This window comes from Oreochromis niloticus, linkage group LG22 (assembly GCF_001858045.2).
Source record: "Oreochromis niloticus isolate F11D_XX linkage group LG22, O_niloticus_UMD_NMBU, whole genome shotgun sequence".
Lineage (NCBI taxonomy): Eukaryota > Metazoa > Chordata > Actinopteri > Cichliformes > Cichlidae > Oreochromis > Oreochromis niloticus.
Window position 1 is genome coordinate 6727643 of NC_031985.2, and position 11900 is coordinate 6739542.

General features: G+C 39.6%; 1 protein-coding gene across 3 annotated transcripts in view; it reads right to left on the reverse strand.

Annotated features, from left to right (window-relative positions):
- LOC109196644 (chitin synthase chs-1) overlaps positions 1-10398 on the reverse strand; it is a 29788-nt gene extending 19390 nt beyond the window's left edge. The window contains exons 1-8 of one of the 3 annotated variants that reach the window (XM_025902289.1): positions 10354-10398; positions 7720-7807; positions 7181-7336; positions 5800-5974; positions 5600-5701; positions 5339-5480; positions 4615-4815; positions 3679-3758 (exon numbers count right to left, since the gene is read on the reverse strand). In XM_025902289.1, coding sequence (XP_025758074.1) covers positions 3697-3758; positions 4615-4815; positions 5339-5480; positions 5600-5701; positions 5800-5974; positions 7181-7336; positions 7720-7772 — 891 coding nt within the window. In that variant the 5' untranslated portion in view covers positions 7773-7807; positions 10354-10398 and the 3' untranslated portion in view covers positions 3679-3696. Of the gene's footprint in view, positions 1-3678; positions 3759-4614; positions 4816-5338; positions 5481-5599; positions 5702-5799; positions 5975-7180; positions 7337-7719; positions 7808-10353 lie in introns of those variants that run through there. The other 2 variants (XM_019350963.2, XM_025902290.1) reach the window with 2 other exon arrangements.
- Positions 10399-11900: the final 1502 nt, after the last annotated feature.

The following is an 11900-nucleotide window of genomic DNA, read 5'->3' on the forward strand; positions in this document are numbered from 1 at the left end:
TTTTTTGTATGGAACCCTATATGAAGGGAAAATTATTTTAGATTAAATTCATATTTTGAAGAATTGAATCTGAAAATATTTCCAAGATTTATTTAAAGCAAAGTGTAAACAAGCAGAGTGTATGTAAATGCTCTATAATGGAAGGCTAGATTACATTTTTATAATTTTCCTTATAGATGTAGCGATTGCCCAATGTCCCACTAGTTTCTTGATGTTTTTATAAAATTATAGAAGATACTGTCTCATTATTCTGTAGACAACTGTACTATTACCACACTCATTCATTTAATTTGATATTAAAGTAAAAGCAGCAAACTCACTCTCACCAAGACTTTAGATTCTTCAAACAAAATGATGAATGACTGATCTGATTCGATTCAAATCAAATTCATTTCTATAGCGCCAATTTAAAACAACCTCAAGGCGCTTTATATTATAAGGTAAAAACCCTAACAATAAACCGACACCTTATGATCAGCTGGGGGGTGAGGGGAAAGAGGAGATCAAATCCTGGAACATTTACACTGACGTACACTTTCTCTTTTTTCTATTTTATAGCCTTATATTGCTTATTTTGATGTCTTCAGACTGCAATAAATTGCGCTTGAATCAATGTAAGCAAAAAAATAAGTAGTACATGTACACTGTTAAAAAAAACATCTTAAAAAAGGTAATATTCTGGCAGCTGGGGCGCCAAAATACTACCGTTAAATAACAGAAAATAACTTTCTCATAAAAATACAGTTATTTCCAGTAATGACAATACAGTTTGTTGCGCTAATTTTACATGGGATCTTGCCTTTTCAAGTGATTTTAAACATTAAATTAGGAACATGTTAATGTGATTAAACAATGAAATTATCTATAAATAGGGGGAAAAAAACAAATCCTAAAAAAACCAGTAATATTTCGGCAGCTGGGGCGCCAAAATACTACCGTAAAATAACAGAAAATAACTTTGTCATGAAAATACAGTTATTTTCAGTAATGAAAATAGAGTTTTTTGCGCTAATTTCATGTGGGATTCTGCCTTTTCCGAGTGCTTTTATCATTTTAACGTGATCAAACAATGAAATTACCTATAAACAAGGTCAATGAATGTGGTAATATGAATCATAATACGTAAATGTACAGAAATATACAGTTAACATTTGGTTTAAATAATAATGGATTGCATGCCCTGAGACAGACTGACAGAGGCGAGGCTGCCATATCGCACAATCGGCCCCTCTGGCCATCACCAGTAGGTAAAGAGTCTTGACCACGGACACAATACCGAGAGTGTGCGAGCCGGGGCTCGAACCGGCAACCTTCTGATCACAAGCCAAACTGCCAACTCTTGAGCCACGATCGCCCTAAATCGCAATGATATTAATACTTATGTGATGTAACACAAGCTTATAGGAATCATGTTATATACTTTTCCACACACTCATTCCCCCTCCCTTTCCAAACGCCTTCGACGCTTATTCCCTTCGATGCTGAGGGTGGATCGAGGAGACCAGCGCACAGGCTGCAGGACCGGATGCACTGTCTACATTGGCTGTCTCTCACCCTTTACCCACCCCTGTTGCTTGTCATGTGTTTCTTTGGTGTATTAAGAGTTTTTTCATGTGCTATGTGCAGAGGTGTTTTTTTCTGTTCTCAAACTGTTGGAGCTCAGTCTGGGGGGAGTTATTTTTTTCTCCTTATCTTTCCTCATGTGGTGCTTTTTCCATTGTTACACCTCTCTGACCTGTCTTCCCCATGTGATGTTTTGTGTAATGTATGTATGGTCGGAGGGTAAGATGGCGCCGCCATTGCGTGCAATAGGTCGGCAGCCTTATGAAATTTCCCCTTGTGGGACTGATAAAGGTATATCAAATCAAATCAAATCAAATCCATAGCATTACATTTGAATTCAACAGTTCAAACTTTCAAATAATGGACAGATATTTGTGAAATTATGATACATTTGTGAATGTATCTAAATATGCATATGTACAGACAGATGCATTTGATAATCATGAAAATGATGTTTTATTGCATTACAGTGATTTAACGTTAATTTACATTCAAAATGTGAAGTCACAGTCTATTTACGTAACTTTAATGATATTCTAGAAGAACAGAACAAAACTGTAAGATGCACAGTAAAATACCTTCATATTAGGATATTTTCCTACAGTGCAGCCATACCCGCGACCTTGTGGTTGTTAGTTCACATTCATTGGCCGATGCTTAGCGTCATGTTATTATGTGTCCCAACATCCAATGGCATGTCACATTGTTTTCATGGCCACGCCCTCACCCCAGGTGCAGAGGCCTATTTCTGTTCAGGAATGTTGTGAATACTTTGAGATTTATATTAATTGCAATTCCTACCCCTACATTTATTTTTCTTAAATATATAATTAGCACAGCGTGGCCGTGCAATGTTTTATATGTTTTTTTTTTTTAGTTTTTATTCCTATTAATTATATTTTCACTTGTTACCTCTGAATTATTGAATCAGACCTAGATGACATGAAATTTTCAGCAAAATTATAATTCAGATACTCCTTTAATTATTGATTATTCTCATTAATTTTCGATCATTTTATATATTTTCCATAGTATTACATTTGAATTTCACAGATCATTCTCTCACATAACAGACAAATATTTGTGAAATACAAATATTTCTGAATGTAGTTTTACAATCTAAATATGCATATGAACAAAAAAATATATTTAAAAAACAAGTAAATTGTGATTTACTATATTTACAGTGAGAACTGTAAAATATACAGTAAGATACTTTGACATTACTATTTTTTGGAACAGTGTACTGACATTTTTGGTAAAATCTCACACAGCAGATATTTTAAAGTGCTGAACAGTCAAACGACTATATATATATATATATATATATATATTTATGTGTGTGTGTGTGTGTGTGTGTGTGTGTGTGTGTGTGTTGAAATGCTACTATGCAAGTAACCCCGGCTGAAGGGGTTACATGAATGGGATGAGGGACCTATGGAATCTTTGAGCTACTAGTTTGTTTGCCGTCAATATGGATGTTGGGTATCAGTGTTCCAACATTCTGAAGAAGGGACTGCTCTCACAGCTAGAGATTAACAAGGTACAACACACATGCTATGGCAAGGGGGAACCAGGATGACAGGTGTTGTGGAAGTTTTCCATTAAATAAAGCCTGCAGACAAGCGGTGAGTGCTAGCTAACATCTTTAATCAAAACACAAAGAACGGAAAAATCAAGCTTGGTGGAGCCTGCATGATCGCGGGGCAAACGGTCAGCAGAGTCTCCCTGAGCCTAACACAGCTCTCAGTTGAAAACCTTCTTCAGGAACAAAAGGCAGTATACAGCTGTTTCACACTCCCTTGCTACCTCCCAGGGTCCTCAAAGAGACTAAAGATTCTTCCTGTGGAGTTGTCTGCTTCCCCCCCAACTTCCTTACCAGACCCCCACTATCTGTCTTACTCTATGAGTGTGAGACATGCTTAAATCTAGTGGCACCAAGGCATTATACAATAAAATAATGTGATTAATACAAAAATAAAAGAAATTCCTATACACAGGTCAGGGGGGAGATATCATTACCCCCAGATGGGTACCAAGACCCAAGTGTGATAGAAGAAGGATTGCGAGATCTGAGGAACTGATCTGAAAGACAGAATCAGATAGAAGTGTTCCTTCTTCCTGATGTTGCTCTCACAGCTGCCGTGGCGAGCCGTGTGGTGTTGGAGGAAAGGACCCAAAATGCAGGCAAGCGACTGATGATATGAGTGAGAGTTTATTTACAGAGTGGCAGAGTGACAAAAACAGGCAATGAAGCATGAGCAGTTACTGAAGAAAACCTAAACTGGGAAAAACTAAAAAGCAAACCTGAAATCATCACGAAACGGAGTGAGGGGGCAGAGAGACGCAGACTAAGGAACAGGATACCAAAAAACACAGGGTAACACAGAGGATGAACACAGACGATGCAATGAGGGACACAGGCAGACACACCCTATAAATACACAGAAGGTAATGAGGGAATGGCACACAGGAGGGAAGCACAGCTGAACCTAATTCACCAGACGAGATACGAACCTTCAAAGTAAAACAGGAAACACACAGACTGTTTTACAACACAAACACGTGGACACGAACAGAGCACCGAGGACAGACACAGGTAGGGCTGATAAAACACTAAACTCCAGGTTCAACCCTAAACTAATACAAAATCAGAATAAACACAAAACACAAAATGAAATCCAAGGAAACACAAAATGCTGGGTCAAAATGACCCAGGATCATGACAGTTGCCAACATTCGATATCACTACGTCTATCACTACAGGTGTCTTTTTCTGCTTGGTCTGTATCTGGAAGTCCCACAGGATCTTAGCTTAGTCATAGGTCTCTCATCTCTCTAATGTACCCTTTCCTCTTGGGTTACTTGCGTAGTGGCATTCCAACAGCACCCTGTTTTCGTCTCTTGCATACCAATGCCGTATTATTCTAATAGCCCACTTCTCATCAAGGTGCCAAGCTTGAAAGACAGACTGCCCGCAGTGGCGAGAGGGGAATAAAAAGTATATACAAAAATATTTGAGTGGTCTTTAAACTGTTTACATTTTTTTACCTTGGTCATACTGGATGTAGTGACTGGGCTCTTTGGACTCGGTAGAATATGTCTTCATCACATTGTCATCCATTAGGGCCTCTGCTCTGAATAGACTGAAGCAGCCGGGGCTGCACAGCACGCAGCCAATCACGTGCTCCGCTGTCTTCTGCAGCCAGTGACTAACAGCATACTCAAACTTCTGGAACCAAACAACAGGACCTGCAAAGGAAATACAAAGTTACGTTTAACTCTCTACAACATCTACTGCTTTAAGCTGGGTATTTTTGTTCTTCTAGTTCTGTGTGCCTTTTGATTGAGCGCATTGTTTTGGGCTCTAGAAAGCCAACTCTGAAAATATGTAACCTGTAAAGTGGAGTTGAAAGCATGCAACAAATTAAATTGATGGAGTTGCATCAAATAATTTTCTATGCTAAGAAACTATCTTGGGGCCCAGACGACAGAAGCGACTTGTATGCATGATATTGTGCACAGTTACATTTTCTCTCCACCTTTTGCTTTTTTATAAAAACAAGATGTACCTCATCTAACTGCTGACCCAAATGGGTGATTTTGCATTCATTTTCTCAATGAACATGTCACTTATGATATCAATAATTATTAGTTGTTGGAATGATGGCAGCCATTCAGAAATTATTAGCATGTCTTCCAATCCAAATCTTTAAAAAATCTCAATGACATCTTACTAATAGCTTTTTATTTTATTTTGTTACTATGTGCAAACCTGATCCAGTGGGATGAATCCGGCCACATGCTGCCCCAACATGAGGGTATATTCTCAGACAGTCGATGAGCAACATCACAGAAGCAGGCTGGAAGTCAGTGTCCCCATCCAAAGCCAGGATGTAGGTGTTGTGCTTCTCTTTCTGGATAAACAGATACAATTTGCTTTGTTGTACTCTTAAGCTTTGGACGTTTTTTATGTACCATGAGGGCTGTTTGCAAGCATGTTTGAGCAAATCAGAAACTTTCTCTTCCATCTCACCTGAGCTTGTTCTTTTAGCTTCTGCTCATCCTCTCCCTTCTGCCAACGAGTGTAAAATTTTCTCGTGAGTTTCCAGCCCAGGAGATAGTAAAGATACATGATCTACAAAAAACACAAATAACAATTAAAAATCGTATCTTTTTTACAACTCTAGACTTCAGATGATCTACATTACATGCAGGAGTTAATTATTTTCCTACCTGAGACCATCTCTTTTTGTGACGGATAAGTTCTTTATCCTTGAAGTGAACCACAATTTTGTTCCCTTGAGGCATGTTGACAATAAGACGACCCCCATATGGCGTCTGTATGATTTTCTGATCAGGGACTTGTTGCTGCTTTTTGAAGAACTTGTGATCAATGTTCTTGAAGATGCTGATGACACACAGTGAGACAACATTTTGTTATTAAATTCATAAAAAGTCCAGGATGGTAAAATGAGACCTGGACTTAAATGCATTAATAAAAGACTGTATGTAAACTGTTAAGGTTCAAAATTAAGGAGACGTGTAAAAACAACCATGGTCCAGAAGAGCTTGGTCAAACAATTGATTTTAATGAACACACACAGCGTGGGGAGATGTTACGCTGTACGCCGACAGCTTTAGATCTCCGCCCAATAATACACAAGACAATCGTTTTATAGTATCAGGGTGTTTACCGACGCCCCCTCTACAACAAAACAAATACCAGACATGGAGAAGTTTCAAAATCACAAAATGTTCTGTTTACCACTTTTGACTCAATTCAAAAGAACATTGTCGCCTGTCTCCATGCTCCCGGTTCATCTTCTAACTTTCACTTCTCCCCTGGAACCTCAGCGTACCTCACGTATGCAGGCCCAAAATACAGTAACAGCAAAATATGTCTGAACTCTTACCTACAAATAAGTCTATCTACTGTATGTGTGTGTCTACATGTGTGTGTGTCCTCAGATGCCCTTAATGTCACCTCTCACTTCTCCTTCTAAGGCTCACTTCTGCAAAAACATATTATTTCCTGTCCACTTCTCCACGAGTTTCCTCTTGCTCGCTCTCTTCTCCCTTACCTGATTATCAACATCTTGTATACACCCTTACTTCCTTTTTTTCTGTCAGACTATTCAGAACAGGGCTATTCTACTAAAAAATCAAAGAGAAAACCGTTAAGCAATTGAGCTCAAGCATATAAACAATTACTCATGAACAAACTTTATCATAGCCAAAAGCTGCCTAGAAACAACTCCTGTGTGTTAACGCTAACTTCATTTTAGAACTCACATTTCCTGTATTATAACCTGTCCTTGGTATAGCATTTTATTTCATTTTGCTGCTCTATAAACTTGTAAGTGGCCCCCTTTTGTTAATGGCACGAATTATATCAACAAGTTTCTCCTCTTTTAGCATTAACCCCAGATAAGACACATGTGGAGCTGCATGTGTTATTTCGGTACTTAACACGTCACACAGTTTCATTACAAGCAGAACAGTGCCGATGACAGACAGTGAGACAACATTTTGTTATTAAATTCATAAAAAGTCCAGGATGGTAAAATGAGTCCTGGACTTAAATGCATTAATAGAAGACTGTATGTAAACATACCCAAAAACCTCTTTAATAACTTCTACAAGGTTCTTGGCATATTTATTCAGATGGCGACTCCCCCCAACAGCTTCAAATGCATCATCAAAGTAGATATGAGCTTTAAAGGTGAAATCATTGCTCTTTGGGTCTTCTTTTGGTCTGTACTCGTCCAGTCTGTAAGGAAAAGCATGAACAGGAAGTGTGGGGAAATCCACAGCAAGAAAGTCAATTTGGAAGATGTTATGATTTTAATACTGTAAACTGGCTGGGCCAAAGATACATATTTATCACACTATTTTTGAGTGTAACATTGGTACTTTTCACTATTGTTGGTTTTTCTTTAACTATATTAAACCCTAATTAAATTTCATATCATCTTAATGATAAACCTTTAGTTTTTTCACATTTTATTTGCAGTGCTTTAAGGAATCACAGAATTCATGTTTAAGTTTCCATGTGAAGAGGGGAAGTCCAGAACATAGTAGTAACTCATGATAGATTGAAGTTAGAGGAATAGCAAGATGATTTTTTTTTTTGACAGAATCAGTGAGACTCACCTGAATATTGATATGATAATGTTCATCATCTCCTCGTAGGTCTCGTGCCACATGGTCGCACACAGATACACCTTCAGAATACCTAAGTCTTAAAATGAAATATTTATATATTACATATTTGCAGTTTGAAGAATTGACAGTATCATAAAATATTGCCTAAACCAGCGGCTGGCAACCTGCGGCTCCGGAGCCGCATGGGGCTCTTTAGTCCTTATACTGCGGCCCCGCGTGGTTTGGGAAAATAAATTAGAAGTATTTAGCTGAAGTGTATTTTATTTATGTTAGTTCTTTTTTAACTTGTAGTTCTAAATTGGAAGATTATTGTGATATTGAAATATAAAAATACAATTACATTCTATTATTTTTTCATTGCTCAAAATAAGCATCACATAGGGCTGGGTATCGTCACTGATTTCTAGAATCGATTCATTTCCGATTCACAAGGTCCCGAATCGATTTGATCCACGATTCGATTCAATTCGATTCGATTCGATTCAATTCGATTTGAATCTGGGAAATTTTGACAGTCAGAAATATTATAATTCAGATCAGTACACTGACATATTTTTGTATCTATAAAAAGGAAGCTGACACATTCGAGACTTTATCAAAGGTGTGAGCGTCACAGCAGATGCCTTTGTGTCAAAGTAGCTGAAGATAAAACACAGAAAAACATGAAGGTGATTTTCCTGGTCTGGGGTTTTATAAAAATATTCTGCAGTACATCAAAAACGAAAGAAAACCATTAATAAACATATGAACGTTACCTCTGACGTTACAGCGGTTTTATTAGAGACACGGCTAAGCGTTTTGCATTTTGCATAATTTTAAAAAGTTTAAATTTGTTCAGTATTGAACGGCAGAAATTAGGTTTTCTTTTCGGAAGTATGTAAAACGAAAAAAAAAAAAAAAAACAGCGGCCGACAGCGCTGTAAACAACGGTAGAGTTGTGCGCAACAAGCAAGCGAATAATGCAGAAAACAGTACAGAGAGAGAGAGCTGTGCATGAAGTGTGATTTTATTGTGGGTGAAGCAAAACAGTAAAAGTCAGAGTGAATTCATGACGATGTTTACATGAAGCATAGTTTGGATCTTCTTTTGCTGCTGGTTCAGTCAATATTGTTTGGAGAGAGATCAAACTAACAGCTTTAGAATCAGCGCAAAAAGGGCTTGAACACAAAGTGCTACCCGCCGAAATATCAGAATCAGGGAGCTGTCGGCTTTCAGCCCCGACTGTGTCCGTGCAGTTGTTGTGCCAGAAAGTGATTGCCGTCCGCGGGAGCGCGCGCAGCCGCTTAAAGCTGCAGCGCCCGTCGGGTGAGAAAGGCGACATCTCACTGATTCTGATCTGCGGGTCCGCGCTGTGTGTTTACGTCCTTGTGCAGAATCCGTGTACCTGCTCTCATTTACTGTCTTAGCTGTTTGGTGGTTGTTGAAATTTTGTGAGGTTTCACCTGAGATTCTGGCGTTTCGGGCAAAATAAATTTATATTAAAAATCGATTCAGGATTTTAATGAATCGATTTCACGTTATCCAAGCCAGAATCGATTTTAATCGATGAATCGATTATTAAAACCCACCCCTAGCGTCACACTCACGGAAGCCGATATACCCTGAGAAACGCCGTGCATTTAGCAAGACTCAACCCCAGATGGATCTTTGGATCCACATTATGTCAGCAGCTGTTCTCCACCGTGAACTATGTTAAAAACAAACCCCGCTCACGCCTCACAGATGACAGCTTACTGTCCTGCGTAAAGATGAAAGTGACTTGGTACAGCCCTGATTTGCAGACGCTGTGTTTAGAGGTTCAGGAGCAGAAGTCTCATTGTAAACATACCACGGCAGACCCGACGATGTTTCCATGAACATGCTTTTCAGCATCTCTTTAGTGATCGCTTTTCACACACGGCTGCTTTAGGCATTGTTACGGCCCTAGCTCGGCCTCCTGAAACTGCGCTTGTGTGGGTGTGGTTTTTCTCTCCGCCTCTTCCTCTCTTGCTCCACCCCTCTCTCTCTCTCACTCTCCTCTCTCCCCAGGACACAGCTGCTCTTGATTAGCCTAGTTGGCCACCTGAATCCAGTCAGCAATCACCTCTGAGGCTATTTAAGCTGGGGATGAGCTGTGAGCAGGGTGGTTTTTCTCTGGTGTTCCCACGTGGGGTGTTCTCTGGTGTCTCTGCTTTGTGTTCTTGGTGTGTGGTTATCCTGCCTGAAGTGTGGAGTTGTGGAAGCAGTATAGCTGCTTTACGTGAGTAGTGTGGGCTTGTGGGCCTCGGCAGCAGTAAAGCTAGCTGCTGCTAGTGACAGGGTGAGCTTGTGGGCCCCTGGAAGTGCCTCCTCGTGGTGTGGAGTTTTTGTTTGGTTGTTATGTTCCTTGTTGTTGCAACCTTTTTCTAAGTGTTATTGGTAAAACGGCGTTGCCGGTTCTTTATTTTAAGATTATCTATAACAAAGACTTTTATTTACTAAGAACACCTGTCTGTTCTTCTTTCATTCTGTTCTGGACCCATTTGTTACTGGCCCCCTCACTCGCATGCCTAGACGTAACACGCATACAGCCGGCTGTAGCTTTTCAGCTCACAGTTCTTGAACATTCGTACATAAATAAGTGACATAATATTCAGTACTTACTTTTGACAGTTCACTCTTTGGCCGCTCCCTTCTGCCGTATTTTGCGGCGAAATTATCCACACCCACCGCCGCGCTATGGATTGTGGGATATATGGCACCACGATGCGTGCACCGGACCACGCTTGATATTTTGAGAAATTGAGGGCGCATTTGGAGTATGCATTTGAATTGGGACAGCTGTCGTCGCGTGGCGGTGACGTAATCGCACTTGAAATGCGTACTTCAAGCGTGCATACCCTGAATTGGGACACAGCTATTGTGTTTGCTCCTGCTCTGTCTTGTTACCATTATCAGTGTCAGCTGGGTTCCCCATGTGCTCCCACGTCCCTCATTTCCTTGAGTGTATTTATGTCTGGGTCTCCCTCAGTTCTGTGTCGTGTCCTCCCTCTTGGCTGTGTTTCCTGCATTATCAGCTATTAATTTTCCAGTTTAGTTTTGTACCGTCTTTTTGCCCATTCAGCGAATATAGCTGCATTTTGGGTCGAAATGCAGTGTACCGCCTGCACACAGCCAATTTATGAAATTGGAATGGTAGCATTTTATAAACTTCAAGACAGATGTCAACTTCACTGTGATGTCAAAATGTTCTGCAAAAACCCCAAATTTCTTAAGAACAGAAAGAGCACTTGTGACCTTTTGTGACACAGATACTGAATTCCTTCCAAGTCTTCAGTTTAAATTATACTTGTTTTTGTCTGTGGACAGACATGGATGCAAACTCTAATTTGACTGGTTGGTAGACAAACATCCATTAGTTTTTGTTTTTGTTGTTTTGTTTTTGTTTTTTTTCTTCCTTTGTTTCTATATGTGGTTGAAGAACATTCTATGGTCATTGTCATGCCATGTTTATTTCCCCTTTCACTGCAACAGCTTTCCTTCTCTAAACTGAAGAAACCTCCTTTGTGCAGAATTAAGTTGTTAACCCTTTTTAAGTTGTTGCCAAAGCAGAAGTCAAATATCTTCAAAGGTTTAGGTCTGAGGAATAAATCTCACCATAAATGCCACCCGGTACCATTTCTGGATTTTTTGACTTTGGTATTTGCCTAATGTCACTGAAGTGTGTGTGTGTGTGTGTGTGTGTGTGTGTGGGGGGGGGGTGCATAGTTATATTGCATTGACCTTTGCCACTGTTTAAACTTAACTATTCCTCAGATGCCTTGAAATATAAATCAACCATGCACAAAAGTAGTTAAATGTAAAAATAAAAATAGACATGTAAGTTCCAGGTGGAGGCTGGTGGAAGAGTGAGATTGGCCATGAATTGGGACCTGTCCTAGCTCCTGCTTCCAATGAGCTGTGCATTTAGCCCTGGGCCTTCCGGTGTGTTTCTAGGCTGAGAAGAGCTTGGCTGCGTTGTATATATTGTAAATAGCTTAAATAGACCTTTATTTTGTTGATCTGGTAGCTGTAGGGGTGGGAAGTCGTTTTCCTTTAGTACATTTGGGGATTCTCATTATAGGTAAGGCAGTTCTGTTTCATTTCTAGAGTGTTTTGTTTGTTGTTTTTGCTATGCCCACCCTGACGCTTGCTACCTTTTGAGTTTAATA